A 19269-nucleotide genomic window follows, 5' to 3' on the forward strand; every position below is an offset into this window, starting at 1 on the left:
GAGTCAGTAACACATATATATACATATGTCTTTAGTTTTAGGAATCTCTGAGGGCCAATGGCACAGCCTTGGGATATCAATTGATGAACAGTCCACAATGTCACAATACTCAAAAGTGAAGGTGACCACATGCACACTGCTGGAATACCAAAGGGTAGCATACTGTCTGTCTTTCTGGATTTCAATTGAAGGACAGCCTTTGCGAGGGAGTAGTCCAGCTTGACGTCGTGTTCGCAAAGAGGTGCCGGGGGTGCTGTTTACAGCAGGAGTGTCATTTACAGATGGGTATGGGCAAAAAGTGTCGTGGACCCAAAACACATCATCCCTGTAGACCCAGTTAGAAATGATCCATACAGGAAGAAAAACTAGCAGCAGCGTTGCCAGTAAGAGAATGATAAAGTTGGTAGAATGCTGCAATGAGATCATCATGTTGTTCCACTGGAGGAGGTGAAATCTGCACAGGGAAGACTTGCTTCTGGGTTTTAGGTTAACCCTCTTCAAGCGACTTGCTAGGATCCAAACAGGAAACTCCTCAGTGAGTGCAGCGGGCCTGGTCACAGCGATCACAGTAGTGGGAAGGCCAAAGGGGAAATCCGTCTGCTTCCTATCCTTGGAAAGCTTCTGGACGATCACCAGGCTGGAAAAAATGGGTAGGAATCTGTGGAGAGAAAGGAGAAGTGCAAGACACGTTTCTTTGAACAAGCCCTAATATTTCAATGAGCTTTTGGACGTATTCCTCTTGTATCAAGGGAAGATCACTACTCTCGAGGGTTTGTCTACCATGGGGCGGGGGAAGGTCATCCCGTGAGAATCTCAAAGGGAGAGCAGCCAGATGTCTGTGCATACAGAAAGAGACACACCGGGAAAAGAGTCCAAATATCATTCAGCAGCTGTTCGCCAGTGTGGTCCAAATAAGAGATAGAAAACGAGAGAGAAACCATGTTGCCTGTACTGAATGTGGCAACATGTGACAATACCAATTCATTTACTTAGTATAGCTATGGCAAAAGAGAGACAATACTCAGTTACTTAAGGTTCTTAATTGAACAATCCAAAAAGATATGTTTTTGCGTGCTGCATATAACTATTATGGCACTTCAGAGAGACCATACTGATGTACTGAATGTATTCAGAAATGTATACTGAATGGATCATATGTAGGGAACACCACGAAATAAACGCTGTATAAAGTAAAACTTTTTCTTAAACATATAACCCCTAACTAAACTTCATTCAGAATATGAAAGCTATAAGTATAAGAACATTGCGCAGTTAGGCTAGTAAGAAGTGGAACTTTAAGATCAGATGAACAGCATTTATTAACAATTCCCTCACTAAAAATAATAAATACGCGTCGGCAGTATATCTTCTCAGTCACAGCTCCCCAAACCTGGAATTCTCTCCCCAATTATCTACGTGAGGAACTCAACTTAGAAAAATTTAAAAGTAAACTGAAAACTTTCTTATTTAACGACGCCTTTGTAATTTAATATTATTTGGTCTCATTTAAAAAATATTTTTACAAGTCTTGGAACCAATCTATTCCTCTCTCCATAACATTTATTCAATTATCCCTATTCTTATCCCATCCATATGTGTTTTCCATTATTTGTTTCCCACTCTGCTTAAATATATTGTAATTTCTCCCCCTACTTATCCCAACGTTTCTAGTTCGTCTCGTAACTGTCTATGTCTCGTTAGTCTTTAACTATTTTAAAATTTCTTTTATATTGTAATTTTAATCATGTGTAAATCGCTTTGAAAACTGATAAAGCGATTAATCAAATATATATTAAACTTGAAACTTGAAAAAGAGCTCTAGAAATGGCCAATGTTATGTATCCTGGGGTACCCACTAAACTAAAGCAAGTAGACATGACACAGACAAAACATAAAGTTTTAAGCGTGAAGCTATTAGTCCATCTGTCAAGTGTGCAGGGCTGAATTTAACTCTGCAAATAAACACATTGATATAAAAAACCAAAAGTACAAATAATGTATATCATAACCATCTCATATTTGGAAAAAGGCATAAAGCTAATGTCTCTTTGGAGCGTCTCTATCTCTGCAGTGATAAAGAGGACCCTTGGAAAACATTAGAAATATCTGTGCCAAAACTGATCTGGGATGGCTATGTATACATCCGAACTAAAACATTTTAAATTAGCAACATCCTAATTTCAGCTAAAACACTAGAAAGGAATTGTGTTTTCCAATTTGTTTTCAATTCACAAACATGCCAGCTGTAATTATCGAGCTATATATATCTGTATCAAGGAGCAAAAGGTCAAGAATGAAAATATCACTAGCAAGAAGTTAAAATGTCGAGCGAGCACTACGATAACCAATACCATGATATTGGGCAATGAATAAGGGATAGCTAGCAGCTGGTATCCAGGGTTTCCCCTCTTTGCACCAAAGTCCGTCCAAAAGGGCGGCTTTGGGCACCTGCCAAACGCCAGGCATCAAAAGTTCAGAAGGGGGGGGGTAACAAAGGACTGAAGCTGTGAAAAAAGAGAGGAAGAGAATCCTATTCACCCTTGAGACCCAGGAGCCCATTTAAAAGAAGGGCTTGGACATCGTGAAAAGTGTGAAGGGTAGTGGGGTGACCAAGGGTCAGAGGAATAACCATCTCTACCACCATAGCACAAGCAGCCAGGGCTTTCTTGAACAGGAGTGACTATAGAAAAAAAGGCAACAGAGCGTAACTTACCGCCATGTTCTCCCTTCATGGTGTTACAATAGTCCCAAACAAAGAGATAAAACATATGGTCATAAGCAGGAAGACCCAAACCTGGGCTAGAAACCAAAGCACATCTCAAATGTCCAGCATTTCATGAGTCCATCTGATAAGAGCAGTCATTTCAGAAACCAGGGTCTGTCTCAGAATCAGGTCATAGAAGGAACAAGCAGAGATCCATTGGCGGCAGTGACCAATCATATCAAGAAAAGTAAGCGTGTCTTTCTTGGTAGCTGGGCGGGGCAGACCCAGAACAGCAGCAATGCAGAAAGTGCAGATTTTCCTCTGACCATGAGACAGGACAAAACCCAGGTATTTCACTTCAGATTTACACCAGTGCAGTTTATTTCGTTACACCTTGTGACCACACACAGACAACCATTGTAAAAGGTGCAAACTATCAGCCTGACAGGTCTCCTGAATTATGGAACACAAAAAGAGGTACAGAATGAGGACAGAACCATGAGGGGCAGAGTATGGTTGTAGAATAGCCCGGAGGACAATGGAGTCAACATAGTCCTGGGGCATTCCACACCAGGTATACTGTTGCTTAAAGGTGAAGGCAAAAAGGGGCGGAGAAGCCTCATTAACAGGGACAAAAAAAACTTTCTTTAGAACAATGACAGAAAAAAAAAACATTGGCTGCCGGTGGAATGGAGGAGAGGAAGAAACATAAGTGCAATGAGAATTACCAAAACATTAACAGCCCTAAAGTCAGGGATGAAGCGGGGAATGCCATCAGCTTTGACAACAGGATTGATAGTGGTTTTGATAAAGAAAAGTGACAAGCAGTGGAATCTCACCGTACTGCTGACAACATTGTCAGTAAAAGCCCAGACCAGGAAGTCTGGGGGGGGAGGGGCAAAAGCATTCATGCACGGACCCTGATAATGAAAGCAAAGAACAGCATCTGGCAGTCAAAGTGCATTTGCACATTATATAATTCAAACCGTCAACTGTGGCTTTCAGTCAGAAAGAGAAAACCAGAATCGCATTCCTTAAGGTCAGTAACTAGATATCCAAATAAGCACAGAGAAAATTCACAACTGGCTAATCTTCTAAAAACAAAACAAAATTTTGCAAAGCACAGAACACAAAGGAAGCAGCCGTAGAAGAAATGCACAAAATTAGTCAGGATCAAACTATTGTATGTTCAAAAGGAAGACAAAAAATAGTGCTTGTGTACAAGCTGCGAAGGAAAGATCTTAGACTGATTCAAACAGCGCTTGCAATTCATTCCACATAACAGCATGTCCTACCTCAGTGTTAAACATATAAACAGTGCAAACATATACAGGAAAGGATTGGTGACACAGAGAGATGTGAGCTGAAGGAAAAATGTCACACACACACAGGCAACAGAAGCCAAGTCTCATCTGTCTAGGAGGGGGAGAATCCTAAGTGCCTTTATGACTCATTACAAAAACAATATAACAATGCAAAAATATTTGCTTATCTTACCTTATAAGCGAGGTTCAGTAATAAGAGACAATAAAATCTTATACTCTATAAAAGTTTTAACCTCACAAATGACAGAGTGGGCAGGGGGGTTCTATAAATAATTTCATTCTTCCCGAAAGAATGGCAGCTGCTTATATTCACGAGGGGCGCTTACCGAAAGTACCCCGAGAGTTTTCCCAAAAAAACTCCGTAATAGAACCCAAAGCTTGAACTTAAAATAAAGGGTGGGTACAGGTCACCAATACCCGTGAGTATTAAAGAACAGAAAAAATTCAGAAATACTCACAAAATATTGGTGATATCATCTGCCCATCCCGGACGAGCCCCCAACTGAAAAGGAGTAGGTCCCAATTCCTGCCCCATACTTTCTCTGTCTCTGTCATTTGGAAGTCAGGTGCACCCGGGGACATATCTTAGAGGCAAGATAAAATCTCCAAAACATGTCCAATTTATTGTTAGCTTTACATTCCTTTTATATCATTTTACATGAATCAGTGTTATCAGCATGTGTCAGTATGTGATGTAAACACAAACCATATATGGACACAGGTCACATGAAACTTTAAAGAAAATAACAAGCATTTTTACTATCCAGAGGCTGAAGTCCACAGAGGGTGCTGTGGTCAGCAGAGCCTCTTGCTTATCTAAGCTGTTTGCAAATACGGCTTATAAAAACAATTGAATTAACTTTACAACAAGATAACACACATCTTCTCAAACATCAAATGTCCTTGTACTATCTCAGCAAGAGCAGGCAAACAGAGTCTGGATTTACAGCTTTAAACACTGTCTATGGAAAACTACCAAGGTACATGATACTTGTCCCTTCGGTTTCAAACACGTCCAGAGCAAAAAAAGCTGACCACCGCTGGAATTAATGCATGGCCCCTTGATAATTCCCCAGTAGTTACTGTCGCCCTTCCTCTCCCCTGAAAATGAAACTGGAAAAGAAAGCCAGAAAAGAAAGTCAGGCTCTGTGACAGCTTCAGGTATTACAGGCATTCTGATCAAGGCAGAAATGAAGTGTGAGAAGTAACACAATGAATTTTAAACCAAAGGGCCCCAATATTCCTACTGCAGGAGGCAATCCTGATACCTCCTGCGGTTGGCTGTATCCCACCACCAGCATTAAATTTCCAGGGTAAAGTTTGCCACTGTAGACTCAGTTGGTCAAGCCTCTATTCAGCAGCTAGCTGGCTAAGGCCTAGCAGTCAAATACAGACCTGCTTGTGAGTGAGTTTTTCTGGCCTTGTATCTTAGCTGGCAAGCTGCTGAATATTGGCAGTGACGACATAGCTGGTCACTAGACTATCTGCTGACCTAATATTCAGCAGAAGATAGCTGGCTGTCTTCCACTGAATATCGGCAGATAGCCAGCTATGAGCTATTTGGCTGGCCAGAAACCGTTCCTGGCCGGCCAAATAACACTGAATATCAGACAAAGGGACCCCGGTTGAAATCCCATTTTAACTCCATTTTTTTTTTTTATTGTGAGCCCTCCAGAAACAGAAATATGCCTTCTGTACTTTGTATATAAGACACTTGCAAATCTGAAGGTTATTGAAGTGGTGTACATTTTTTTCCTGTTTGAAAATGTCTATGAGATAGGCGTTTTTTAATGTTATGAATAAGATGTCCCAATTCTGACTTAGCTGTTTTTTCAAACATGCTGTTCTAAGGGGAAGATTCTATAAATGGCATTCTGATTTTAGGCAGCGGTAAGCTCGCTCAAGGCTGGGTGTGGGCATGGTTTTGCCCAGAAGAGGCCTTGAGCAAGCTTTAGCGGCCTTAGGCATCTCCCAGCCATGATAGACACCTGAAATGTGGGCCTACATTTCAAACAGATGTGGCTGCAGAGCTGATTGCAACAAGGAAACTCCCTGCTGTGATCAGCTGAGTGACCGTGACAAGAAAATCCCCCCTCCCCACTGCGAAGTCAGCCAGCATGAGAGATGCCCACTCCCTCCTGCCAAAACCACAAATCCCCACTATGGGATGCCCATTCCCTCCTGCCTCCCTCCTGCCCCAGAACCCCCCCCCAAAGTAAGCTGGGATGCAATGGGAGTGGCCTAAGACTCCAGTTGGCCCAGGAGTCTATGAAACTTCCTATGGGAGAGGCCTTAGGCATCTGATCCAATCCGAGCCTTAGGCCCCTGCACAGAGTGAGCATCCCTCCAGCCAAACATTCAACTGAAGTTATGGGGGGAGGTTTGGGGGTAGAGTTAGGGGTGTGGGATTGGGTACCTGAGCCTTGGGGGGGTGGCAGGAAGGAGTGGGCATCCCTCCTGCCCTGCTTGCTTCAGGGGGGGTTCCAGGACAGGAGAGAGTGAGCATCCCTCCTGCCTGGCTTACTTTGTAGGTGGGTGTTCGTAGGTTCCGGTTGGAGGAGTAGGCATCCCTCCTGCCAGCCGAGTTCACATGGGGGTTTCGGCGGGAGGGAGTGTTAATTTCTCCTGCCAGCCGAATTTGCAGGGGGTTCCCTGCCGCAGCCACTCAGCTGATTGTGGCAGGAGATTCCCTTGCCATGATCATCTGATGGCAAGTGATCAGGCACAATTCTCTAATTGGTGCCTGTGACATGGGCACCGGTTAGAGAATCAAGCCAGTTAGGCAGGGTTGGGCAACTGTCCCTTAGGGCAGACTCAGTTCTGTATAGGATGCCAGTATTCAATTCTCAGCTGCTTCTTAGGAGGCTGCAGAAACTGGTGTCCTATTCAGAATCTGGCCCCTGGTGTCCAGGTTTGCTGGTATTGAGTACTAGGTTAGCACACAAAATTTTGGTTCCTAATTTTTAGCACCAAGGTATTAATTTTTAATTCAGAGGTGCCGGGGAGGTAACCAGCTGAGGTTTCATAATTCAATGTTTCCTTCTATTTTCTACCCCCAGTCTCAAAATTTAACTCCAATCTTTCCATCCTTCCTTCACACTACCTGATTTAAAAAAATTAAAGCACACTCCAAGGGATAAATCCCCATTCCTTCTTCCTTCCTCTTTAGAAAACATGAATGAGCAGTCTTCCTGTTGTAACTGTTTTCTTATTTTCAATTTTTAATCTTTTCCCACTGATTAATAATTCTTTGTGTTAATCTGAGTATGCTAATCATCACGCTTCTGTGAATAATTTTGATTATTGTGTAATAAATGATGATAATTTCATAGCTAACATTAAATGAAATCAAATTTGCAAGCACTATAAAAGAAGTTTGTAATGTCTTTTATTTTTTTCAGACATGGACAAGGTATATACACCTATGTAACCACTGGTTCAAAATACATAGGAACTTGGATAAATGGAAAACAGGATGGACGGGGTGAACTTATTCATTTAAACCACAAGTACCATGGTACATTTGTTAATAACAGTGTAAGTAGGTTGGAATATCCTGGGATCAGGGGTATCTTTGTTTTCTTCAGGCCTCTGTAGCCCTGGGCAAATAGTATGTACTGAAGTTAAAGGGGTGCATCCAGGGCAGGATTAACCAATAGACCAAGTAGGCACGTGCCTAGGGCCCGAAATGGTCAGGGGGGCCCGATGAAGGAGGGCATCAACATTGTTTTTTTCCAAACGGCGATGGGCCCCTCCAGCATCGATCGGCAACGTGGGCCCCACCCCAATCGGCAACGTGGGTCCCCCCATCAACAGAAAGTAAAACAAGCAAGCAACGCAGGCAAGAAAGGCAACGGGAACTGTAATTGTGCAAGCGGTGCTTTTTGGCCAAAGACTCCCTCTGATGCAGCTTCCTGTTTCCGCCTGGGCGCATGGTGGGGTGGGGCGGGGCAGGGGGCCCAGTGTACTTGGGTGCCTAGGGGCCCTCGACTAATTAATCCTGCCCTGAGTGCATCTATTTCCTAGAATTGCAAGCTGAGAGGTTTAAAATTATCAGTGCTGTATGCTATGTACTGATATAGGAAGGGCAGCCTAGCATTGAGCTGCACAGTTTGGCAGTTGGAGTAAAAGCTCATGCACCTGGGAATCACAGACAGGCAGGTACATCTGGAAAAGGCTAGGGAATCAGGACAGGAGTTCAGCAGTTTCCGGAAGCCTAAGAAAATCCATTGAGAAGCCAAGCCAGTTTTTGAACTTCCTGGAAGGTGGTCTTATTTTTGTGACCTCAATCTGGACTAGATTTGGGCAGTAACAGTGGCGTAGTGAGGGTGAGTGGTGCCCCTCCCCCGCCCTCTTCTCCACACCCCATTACTTTCTGACCCCCCTGCCATACGTGCGCTCCCTTCCCCCGTACCCTTTTAATTTTCCAGGTGTGAGTAACAGCATGAACGTGCTACCTGCGTTGTGTTGGCTATCCCTTTTATGTCACTTCCTGGGCACGGGGTCTGGAAGTGACATGAGAGAGGTGACACCAATGTGGACACAAGTTCGTAGTGCTGCACCCTCCTTACTATACCACTAGGCTGTAAATTTATCTTTTGGTCAAAGCCCACCAATTGACCAGTGCAATTGGATTAGGAGACTTGTCTTATGCTCAGAAACCACCAAGTGACCAGTGTAAGATCTGATTGAGAGATTTGGCTTCTGTTACTTAGAGCCCACCATCTGATTATTGTAACTGGAGTTTGGAAATTATAAATCATATCTTGAAGTGAAGGAGAGAAAGCATCTGTATATAGCTGGACTGTGTTCTGAAAACAACTGTTAACTGTTTAAGTAAATTTGGAGTTTTGGATTTACCTAAATTGTGGTCTGCATTATTTTGAGGAGAGAGTGAAAGTCTGGTGCATGCTTGCTATGGAATCCCATTCCATGAGTGGATTGAAGCTCTGGTCCTAACAAATAAAATTAACTTTGTGTGCTCCTTTCCAGAAGAAATAGGGGGTTACATAAATGGTGCCTGAACAACAGGGACCTGATAGCAAGCAGAAATTTTAAAGACCATACAATTGTGAAACAGTGACTTTTGAAACTTTTTGCTTTGGAAATATTGGAGCAGAGCAAAGTGCATCGTACCTAGCCACTGGACGTTGAGGACCACCGCCATTGCAAGGCTGATTCTGAGCACACCACGAAGGAGATGTTGATTGGTAGCCTGGTCCCACATGCTGAAGGAAAAGTTCCAGAATTTTTTTCCAGATCATTGCCGATTCGGAGTGAGGAGGAGATGAGAGCGGATTCCCAGTGTTTGTGATCAACCCCAAAGCTGTATTGCAGCCTTATAGCTTAAAGGGTATGACCCAAACTGGCGATATGGAGAATCAAGGAGCATATTTGCTAAAGAAAATAATCATCCTTGCCCTAGAGGGAAAGTGACTAATGGGACAGTTCCAATGTCTGGAGCAAGCACTGCCATGAGCTTGTGCCCATTTTCTCTCATCAATAACTTACAGAACTCTGATTTTTATAATATTCTTACAAGCCATGTATGTTTAATTAGCATATTCATGTTTCCAAGATTACAATCTAACATGATTTTCTTTTGAGCTACAACCGAAAGTCATTTCCCCGTTTCTTCCCTCTCAGCACATTTTATACTTAAACATATCTTGTAGATATAATGAATTTATAGAATATAAAGTATTAGATATAAAGCATCTTACATATGTTATACTCCTAAGTTAAGTTCCTTTTGCTCCCTCTTTCCCTATGTGCTAGCACTTTCAGCTATGTTATAATTTATTCTAATTATACAATGCCACACTTCCTATAAGTATACTGTATACTAAGATTCCTAAGGCTAAAAAACATCAATCATCACTGCTAAGTCAATAAAAACACAGTCTCTCATGTATCATTTTCCAACAAATTCATAATGGAATATCAATTATAGACCAGAATCTGAACCTTGAGTAGAGGTTTGACTTCTGTTAGATCCCACCATCTGATCATTGTAACTGGAGTTTGGAAATTATAATCATATCTTGCAGTGAAGGAGAAAAAGCATCTGTAATATAATTGGACTGTGTTCTGAAAGGAATTGTTCACTGTTCCAGAGTGTGCCTCTTAATTGTTCTAAACAGAAGTAAAGTTGGATTTACCTATAGCAAGGAGGGAGTGGAAAACATGAAAAAAGATCTGCAAAAGTTAGAGGAATGGTCTAATATCTAGCAACTAAAATTTAATCCAAAGAAGTGCAGAGTAATGCATTTGGGGATTAGAAATCGGAAGGAGCCGTATGTGCTGGGAGATGAGAGGCTGATATGCACGGATGAGGAGAGGGACCTTGGGGTGATAGTGTGTGAAGATCTAAAGGCAAAGAAAGTGTGACAATGTGGTGGCTGTTACCAGAAGGATGCTAGGCTGTATAGAGAGAGGCATGACCAGTACAAGAAAGAGGGTGTTGATGCCCCTGTACAGGTCGATGGTGAGGCCTCACTTGGAGTATTGTGTTCAACTTTGGAGACCGTATTTGGCAAAAGACATAAAAATACTTGAAGTGGTCCAGAGGAAGGCAAGTTTCAAGTTTCTTTATTTTTGATATACCATCTATCAAAACAAATGTCTAGACGGTGTACAATATAAAAAGATTGTAAGGGACAATTAAAATAGGTAAATAAAAGCAATATTTTATCAAATATTAAAAATACTAGACGAATTCAGATTACCGTACATGAAACAGAAGGAAAGTAGGGGAGGGAAAGTTTGTTTAAAATACATCGAAGTAAAATTAATAAAAAAGGACGATAAATGGGGGGTGGTAAAAACATTAGGAGGGGAATCATTTCAAAAAAAGTATCAGATGTTTCAAAGCTTCACATGAATCAAGGAGTTAAGATGCTGAATCTAGTGCTAAAGAATAAAGGCGACGAAAATGGTAGGAGGTTTTCACCAGAAGACGTATGAGGAGAGACTGGAAGTCCTGAATATGTATACCCTAGAGGAAAGAAGGGACAGGGGAGATATGGTTCAGACATTCAAATACTTGAAGGTATTAACGTGGAATAAAATCTATTCCAGAGAAAGGAAAAAGGTAAAACCATAAGGCATAATTTGTGGTTGAAGGGTGGTAGACTCAAGAGTAATGTTAGGAAATTCTTCTTTACGGAGAGGATGGTTGATGCATGGATTGCGCTCCCGAGGGAGGTGGTGGAGAAGAAAACAGTGACAGATGAACACAGAGGATGAACACAGAGGATCTCTATATCAGAAAATAATGGGTATACATTGAAGGAACTAAGTCCAGTACTGGGCAGGCTTGCACGGTCTGTGTCCCGTTTATGGACATTCAGTTGAGGACATGCTGAGGATGGCTGGGACGGTTAAGAGTGGCTGGAGTGAGCTTTGATGGAAATTCCAGTAGATAGAACCTAAGCACACTATCGGGCAGGGCTCTGGGTTTCTGGCCCAGAAATATCTAAGAAAAAGGACCATTTAAATTAAAATAATTTATAGAGCCGACGAGAGGAAACATCACCTTGGACTTGATCCTAAATGGCATTACGGGTCCGGCAAAGGAAGTAGAAGTCACGGTCCTGCTGGGGACGAGCAGTCACAACATGATCAACTTCAAACTTGATGTCGGGAAAGGGAAAGATACCAAAACCTCAACCACGACTTTAAACTTTAAAAAGGGAAGATACAACAGCATGAGAGCCATAGTGAAAAAACGGATCAAGAAAAAGATGGGCAAAGTCTAACAGTGGAACAGGCATGGTTCCTACTGAAAAATACTATCACGTAAGCACAAAGCCTCTAAATTTTGCGGATGTCCAAAGTAAAGCAAACCAAAGGCAAAAGAGAGCCAGCGTGGCTTACCAAAGAGGTGAAGGAAGCCATAAATGAAAAGAAGGACTCCTTTAAGACATGGAAACACACGAAAACATCTGAAGCTTGGAACAACATAGAGATGATCAGAAAAAATGTCACAAGGCAGTGAGGGTTGCCAAAAAGGTCTACGAGGAGAAAATAGCACGAGGCCAAAAATTTCAAGCCCTTTTTTAGATACGTAAAAGGGAAAAAACCCGCATGGGAGGCGGTGATACCGCTGGATGACCTGGGAGGAAAAGGGTGCGTCAAGGATGACAAACAAATTGCAGACAGACTAAATTCCTTCTTTGCGTCTGTCTTTACAAAGGAAGACACCGCAACAATACCTGACACGGTGAAAGTGTTCAAGGGAGTCGTACAGGACAGCCTCACCATAGTAGAAGTGGAGTTGGACCAGATTTACCACCAGATCGACAAATTTAAAAGTGATAAATCTCCTGGACCGGATGGAATTCATCCGAGAAGAACTGAAATTTGAAATCGGAGAACTATTGCAAAAACTTGCCAACCTGTCAATCAAAACAGGACAGATACCGGATGACTGGAAGATAGTGAACGTCTGGAAGATAGTGAACGTCATGCCAATATTTAAAAAAGGATTGAGAGGAGTGCCAGGCAAGTACAGAGTCTCATGTCTGTCCCTGGAAAGATGGTTGAGGCGCTGATCAAAGATAGCATAGTCCGGCACCTAGACACACACGACCTGATGAGAACCAGTCAATATGGGTTCAGAAAAGGGAAATCATGTTTGACGAACCTAATTCAATTTTTTGAGACAGTGAACAGACAAATTGATAGTGGAGAACCAGTGGATATTGTATACTTGGACTTTCAGAAAGCGCTCGACAAGGTTCCACGTGTAAGACTTCTCAGGAAACTACAAGGCCATGGAATAGAGGGAGATATACTAAGATGGATAGGCAAATGGCTAGAGAACAGAAGACAGAGAATGGGCATAAATGGGAAGTTCTCAGAATGGGAAAAAGTGACTAGCAGTGTACCCCAGGGCTCGGTACTTGGACCCATCTTATTTAATATTTTCATAAATGACCTAGAAGAAGGAACATCCAGTGAAATCATCAGGTTTGCAGATGACACAAAGCTATGCCGGGCAATCAGATCGCAGAAGAACAGCAAGGAACTCCAGAGCGACTTGAATCAATTGGAGAAGTGGGCAGATAAATGGCAGATGAAGTTTAATGTGGAAAAATGCAAAGTGATGCATTTAGGCAGAAAAAATAAAGACCGGACAGGAAAAGGACCTGAGTGTACTGATAGATAGAACCCTGAAACCGGCGCAATGTGCGGTGACGGCGAAGAAAGCAAATAGAATGCTAGGCATGATAAAGAAGGGAATTACGAGTAGATCAGAGAAAATTATAATACCCCTCTACAGAGCCATGGTCAGACCACACCTGGAATACTGCATCCAGCATTGGTCTCCATACCTAAAGAAGGATATAAAACTGCTAGAGAGGGTGCAGAGATGAGCAACGAAGCTAGTGAAAGGTATGGGGAACCTGGACTACAAGGAACGACTTAGGAGACTGGGGTTGTTCTCCCTTGAGAAGAGGAGACTGCGAGGGGATCTGATCGAGACTTTCAAAATACTGAAAGGATTCGACAAAATAGAGCAGGGAAAGCAGTTATTTACAATGTCCAATGTGACACGGACAAGAGGATATAGACTGAAGCTGAGGGGGACAGGTCCAGGACGAATATCAGGAAGTTCTGTTTCACGCAGCGAATGGTGGACACCTGGAATGCTCTCCCAGAGGAAGTAATTGCAGAATCCACCGTTCTAGGATTTAAGGGTAAACTAAGAGTGGCATAGAGTGATACGTGTAAGGGTAATTTAGATGGACATCTAAATGTATGCATACAGTGCTTGAGAAGCATACAGTGATATAGGGACTAAAACTATGCCAGGGTACACCTGGCAGGGCCTCCGCGTGTGCGGATCACTGGACTTGATGGACCCAGGGTCTGATCCGGAGATGGCAATTTTTATCTTTTTATGTATGGTTAGGCAGATTGGATGGACCATCTGTCGTCATTTACTATGTTACTATGTGGTCTGCATTATTCTGAGGAGAGAGTGAAAAGTCTGGTGCCTACTTGCTGTGAGATCCCATTCCATGAATGGGTCCCAGTTCTGGTCCTAACAGATAAAATTAACTTTGTGTGTCCCTTGACAGCATCCAGTAAACAAAGGGGTTACACCTCTTTTAAGCAGTTATCAGCTTCTTTTCTCCTGGATTTGTACAGTGCCTCAGAATTAAGCATAACCACTAACCATTATATTCTCTGTTCAGATTAAAAAACAGAGAAATGACTGCAAAGACCAAATGGCCTATGCAGTCTGACCATCCATACCAACTATTAATCTCTTCAATTCCTTCCTCTCACTTAGAGAACCTCTTATTTTTTCCCATATTTCCTTAAATTCAGATACCATCCTTGTCTCCTCTGGGAGGCCATTAAACACATCCACCACCCTTTCTGGAAGAAAGATATACAGTATTTCCTATATGAGGACAGAAACTGTGACCTTGGCATTATTAGTTCTATTCTCTAATTTTTTTAAATTAAAGTAATTCTACATTGTTATTTTGGCATATTGTTTTAAATATATCTGTTGCTTTATAACACCTAATTTAAAATTTATTACATACAGTATTATATTTTCTTGTGTGTGGTGTGTTTTGTTGTTTACTATGTAGAGTTCACCATCTGTGTATACACATATACACACAGCTTAGAGCAGAGATCCTCACTATTTTTCAGACAGGGGTCAATTAAAAAAAAGTACAATTAGAGATCCAAACCATCACCAGACAAGCAGTAGACACCCTTTAAACCACTACCATTCTGTCTCTACCCTATTCCCTTCAAGCTGGTTGTTCTCTCCTCTCCAGTTTTTAAGCACCCCCTATACTTTCTGTGGAGGTTTGTTGGTGGTGCCACCTTTTGAACAGATATTCTGACTGCTTGGTTATTCTCCTCTAACCACAAGTTGTGTAGACATCATCTACCCTTTTCAGCTCCGCCTCCTTCTTCACTGGGCTATGCTGCGGCTCCTCAGTCTTTTCTTCTACACACGAGTTGGAAGATGTCTTTCTGCTCTACTCTGAGTGCACTTTATTATTTCTTTTTATTCAGATTTGGAGGCTTTTCAGTGCTCAAGAGGTCCTCAGCAACTCTAAGGCAGCTCTGCCTGGAGAAGTTGCAGACTCTGTGAGAAGAAGTCTGTAGCTAACAGGGCAACCCTTTTACAGGGAACCTATTTAGCCAACCTGTGGAGCTTGAGGACCGTTCTCTTAGTAGTGAGGCTCACTCCTGGTCATTCCAGAACTTGAGCACAAGCTGTTTGGCTGTATGGCAGTCCGATGGGCTCTAGCAGGTGCCAGCTATGTTTCCAACCTCCCCCCCCCCCCCCCGACGATGTGTGTAGAGTTCTGAGGTTCTGAAATCTCAGTCCAGCTTCAGTCCAACTGCCTCAAAACTCTTTGATTTAGCTTAAAATCAATCAAGATGGACTGTTTTACCCTGATTCATGCCAGATTTACACTGGATGGCCAGCTGAGGAACATCCGTGCTACATACTGCAGGGCATATGAGGGGGGAGGGTGAGATGGGATTAGCCCCCTCTGGCCCCTCTAGGGTTGGGGAGTTGCAGGCGGTTCGTGTTTTGGGGAAAAATCCCTCCCAGAGCCCTTGGATAGCAACATGATGAAGCAAAGATGCATGGACACCTCGGAGCCCATGTGGAGACAAGATAAATCCATGCAGGAGTCCATAGGGCATCCTATTCAGGGTTTTACTCTTGATTGGTGAGTCTGTTGTGGAGAGCCTATTTGATTGAGCTTATATGGGTCTACCTATACTGGCTGGGGCCACTCCAGTTGTTGTGCAGGGTGGTTTACCCTCAGAGAGCGCACTTTCCTTGAAGAAGCGCCATGTACAAAACCTGGAGGTCCAGTCAGAGATGGACTGGGAGGACTGGGGGGTCGGAGTCAATACCTTACTGCCCCAAAGTGTATCTTCATTCTCAGAAGATTCAGGGTCTCAGGCGGAGACCAGTAGTAAAGAGGCAGTGGTAGCCCTTCACCAGAAAGAAGACTGACGGTGGCTTTTCTGGAGTTTATTACAGTCTTGCTACAGGAATTAAGGCTTGAATCCCCGCAAACCTCAGCTGCACAGTAGTCTAGCATAAAAACATAAGAATAGCCTTACTGGGTCAGACCAATAGTCCATCAAGCACAGCAGCCTGTTCTCACGGTGGCCAATCCAGATCACTAGTACCTGGCCAAAACCCAAGGAGTAGCCATATTCCATGCTACCGATCCAGGGCAAGCAGTTGCTTCCCCATGTCTTTCTCAATTACAGACTATGGACTTTTCCTCCAGGAAATTGTCCAAACCTTTCTTAAAACCAGCTACACTATCCGCTCTTAAGAACATAAGCAGTTCCTCTGCTGGGTCAGACCAGAGGTCCATCATGCCCAGCAGTCCGCTCACGCAGCGACCCATCAGGTCCAGACCTGTACGTAACCCTCTATCTATACCCTTCTATCCCATTTTCCTTCAGAAAGTTGTCCAATCCCTTCTTGAACTCCAATACTGTACCCTGTCCTATCACACTCTCTGGAAGCGCATTCCAGGTGTCCACCACCCGTTGGGTGAAGAAGAACTTCCTAGCATTGGTTCTGAATCTGTCCCCTTTTAATTTTTCCGAATGCCCTCTCGTTCTTGTAGTTTTCGAAAGTTTGAAGAATCTGTCCGTCTCCACTTTCTCTATGCCCTTCATGATCTTTTTTTTAAAAAAAATTCTTTATTTATAATTTTAAAATTTTTAACAAAATCAAACATTTTGTACAGAAAGATTGTCAGATCATACTCAAAATAATAAGAAATAATTTCCATAATATTGAAAATCTCTAATCATTCAATCTCAAGTCCTCAATGAAATGATCCAAGAATTAATATGAGTAAACTTTAAGGAAATCAATTAATAAATTCCATATAAGAAAAAGGTAACTAATGACTGGATTAAGGAGCTTATTCTATTAATCGAGTCCATTTGTTTTTACTATTATGTTGTTGTTGTTCCTTCTTTTTCCAAACGTTTCATCGTCAAGAAAGCTGTAAGTTGAGCCGGTTCAAAAAACACATTTATTATCTCGATACCTTATTATACATTTACATGGGAAATGTAAAAAGAAAATACCACCCAGCTGTGTAACTCCTGCTTTCATCAGAAGAAATTGACGCCTACGATTCTGAGTTTCTCTACTAACATCTGGAAACATTTGAATTTTCAAACCCAGAAATTCTTTATTCTTGTTCTTAAAGAACATTTTTCTTATCCAATCCTTATCTGGCAACAACGCCACGGATAATAAAAGAGTTGCTGGTTTAGCCAAATCTTTATCTGATGTTTCCAGAATTGCTGTCAAATCTTGTTGAAGGTCTTGTATTTCCTGTTTCTTATCCTCCGATTGCTGATCCCTTACTTTAATAGGCAAATAATATACTCGAGTAAGAGGAGGCAACGATTCCTCAGGAATATTAAGTATCTCCATAAAATACCTTTTTATCATTTCCCTTGGGTTTATAGATGAGATTTTTGGAAAGTTCAGTAATCGCAGGTTATTAGACCGATAGTTATTTTCCATAGTTTCCAATTTTCTTCTAATAATTTGATTCCAATTTTCTTCTAATAATTATTGTCAATTGAACTTGTTTAATTGTTGTTACTTCATTTTCAATTTCTCCTATTTTTTCTTTAATATTGGAAATTTCCTGTTTATTTTTGAATTTTTATATTCTTTTCTTCTTCTTTAATTTGTTTAGTTAGTGAGTCTCCCAGTCTGGAAACCAAGTCCCAAATTGAGTCAAGTGTCACTTCAGCTGGTTTTTCATGTTTAAAGAAAGTCTCATGTAAAGTTAGGAAAGGCTCACCTTGACTGCCTTCTGTCTGCAGGTCCGGATTTTCTCCTCCCTCAGGTCTATCCGCTGGAACTATCTCTGGGCTTAGAAAAGCCATAGAGATTTCTTCTTGCTGGCTCCCCGGTGTTACAGCCTCTTGGTCAAGGAGTGCTGCTGCTTCTAGCCCACTCCTTTCACGTGGGGAGCTCGCACTCAGCGGTGGGGGATGTGGATTCCTCTGGTCGGGGCTCAGCGTGGTATCCAGCCCTAGGACTTCCGGTTCGGCGTCACTCCACGTCGCAGGATCCAACGGGCGACTCCCCGACGCTACAGACTCCCTCTGAAGGCGCTGTAGAAAATGTTCTATTGAAGCGAGAGGGGGGTGTTCAGGGCGCCGCGAGGCTGCAGCTGCGCTCTTTCCCCGTCTCTTCGGCATCGCAACAAGAAAAAGATCTGTTCGCTGAAAAAATGAACAGCGGTAATTCCCACAGCGTCTCACCAGACACCGGTACGAATTGCCATCTTGGATCCCTTCCTTCATGATCTTATAAGTCTCAATCATATCCCCTTTTAAGTCTCCACTTCTCCAGGGAAAAGAGCCCCAGTTTCTCCTGTCTTTCAGCGTATGAAAGGTTTTCCATCCTTTAATCAAACATGTCGCTCTCTTCTGAACCCTCTCGAGTATCGCCATATCCTTCTTTAGGTACGGCAACCAATATTGGACGCAGTACTCCAGATGCGGGCGCACCATCGCCCGATACAACGGCAGGATAACTTCTTTCGTTCTGGTTGTAATACCATTCTTGATTATACCTAGCATTCTATTTGCTTTCTTAGCGGCCGCTGCGCAGTGTGCCGACGGCTTCATTGTCTGTGCTGACGGCTTCATTGTCTTGTCCATTAATACCCCCAAGTCCCTCAGACCACATTTTTCTCTTTTGCATCCAGACATAATGCTGCTTATGGAACACTTTCAGGTTGCCTGGACTATGACAAAGCTGTACCCAACGGCTCCTGAGTTTCAACAACTGTTTGTCCTGCCTAAAGTGGATTCGTTGGTAGCTCAAGTTACCAAATGTACTTTCCTGCATAGTGAAAGTGGAGTGATTTTATGTGGAAACAATTTTTATTGAACAGCAAGATAAAAGAACAATAAATACAGCAAAAGGTACAGTATTTGTTCAAATACAATTGTAAAACCCCCAATACCCCTCCCCCCAACAAACAATATCGATAATAAGGAAAATTACAGCAAATAACAGGAAAGACAAAGAAAGAGCAAATATCCCACAGCAGCCAATCAGGAAGGTCCCAAACACTATCCAAAAGAAAAGGAAAAGCATGAAAATCAGGTTCCTGGTCTCTGATAGGCCCCGAAAGACACAAGAAAAGGACCTCCCCCCCATCCCCCCTCCCACAG

The 19269-nt window shown here is 42.5% G+C and overlaps 1 protein-coding gene across 1 annotated transcript in view; it reads left to right on the forward strand.

Annotated features, from left to right (window-relative positions):
• Positions 1-19269, forward strand: part of RSPH1 (radial spoke head component 1) — a 158452-nt gene that overhangs the window by 77113 nt on the left and 62070 nt on the right. Inside the window, exon 5 of the mRNA XM_033940179.1 lies at positions 7431-7566. Within this exon, the coding sequence (XP_033796070.1) occupies positions 7431-7566 (136 nt within the window). The remainder of the gene's footprint in view (positions 1-7430; positions 7567-19269) is intronic.

This window comes from Geotrypetes seraphini, chromosome 4, assembly GCF_902459505.1.
Source record: "Geotrypetes seraphini chromosome 4, aGeoSer1.1, whole genome shotgun sequence".
Lineage (NCBI taxonomy): Eukaryota > Metazoa > Chordata > Amphibia > Gymnophiona > Dermophiidae > Geotrypetes > Geotrypetes seraphini.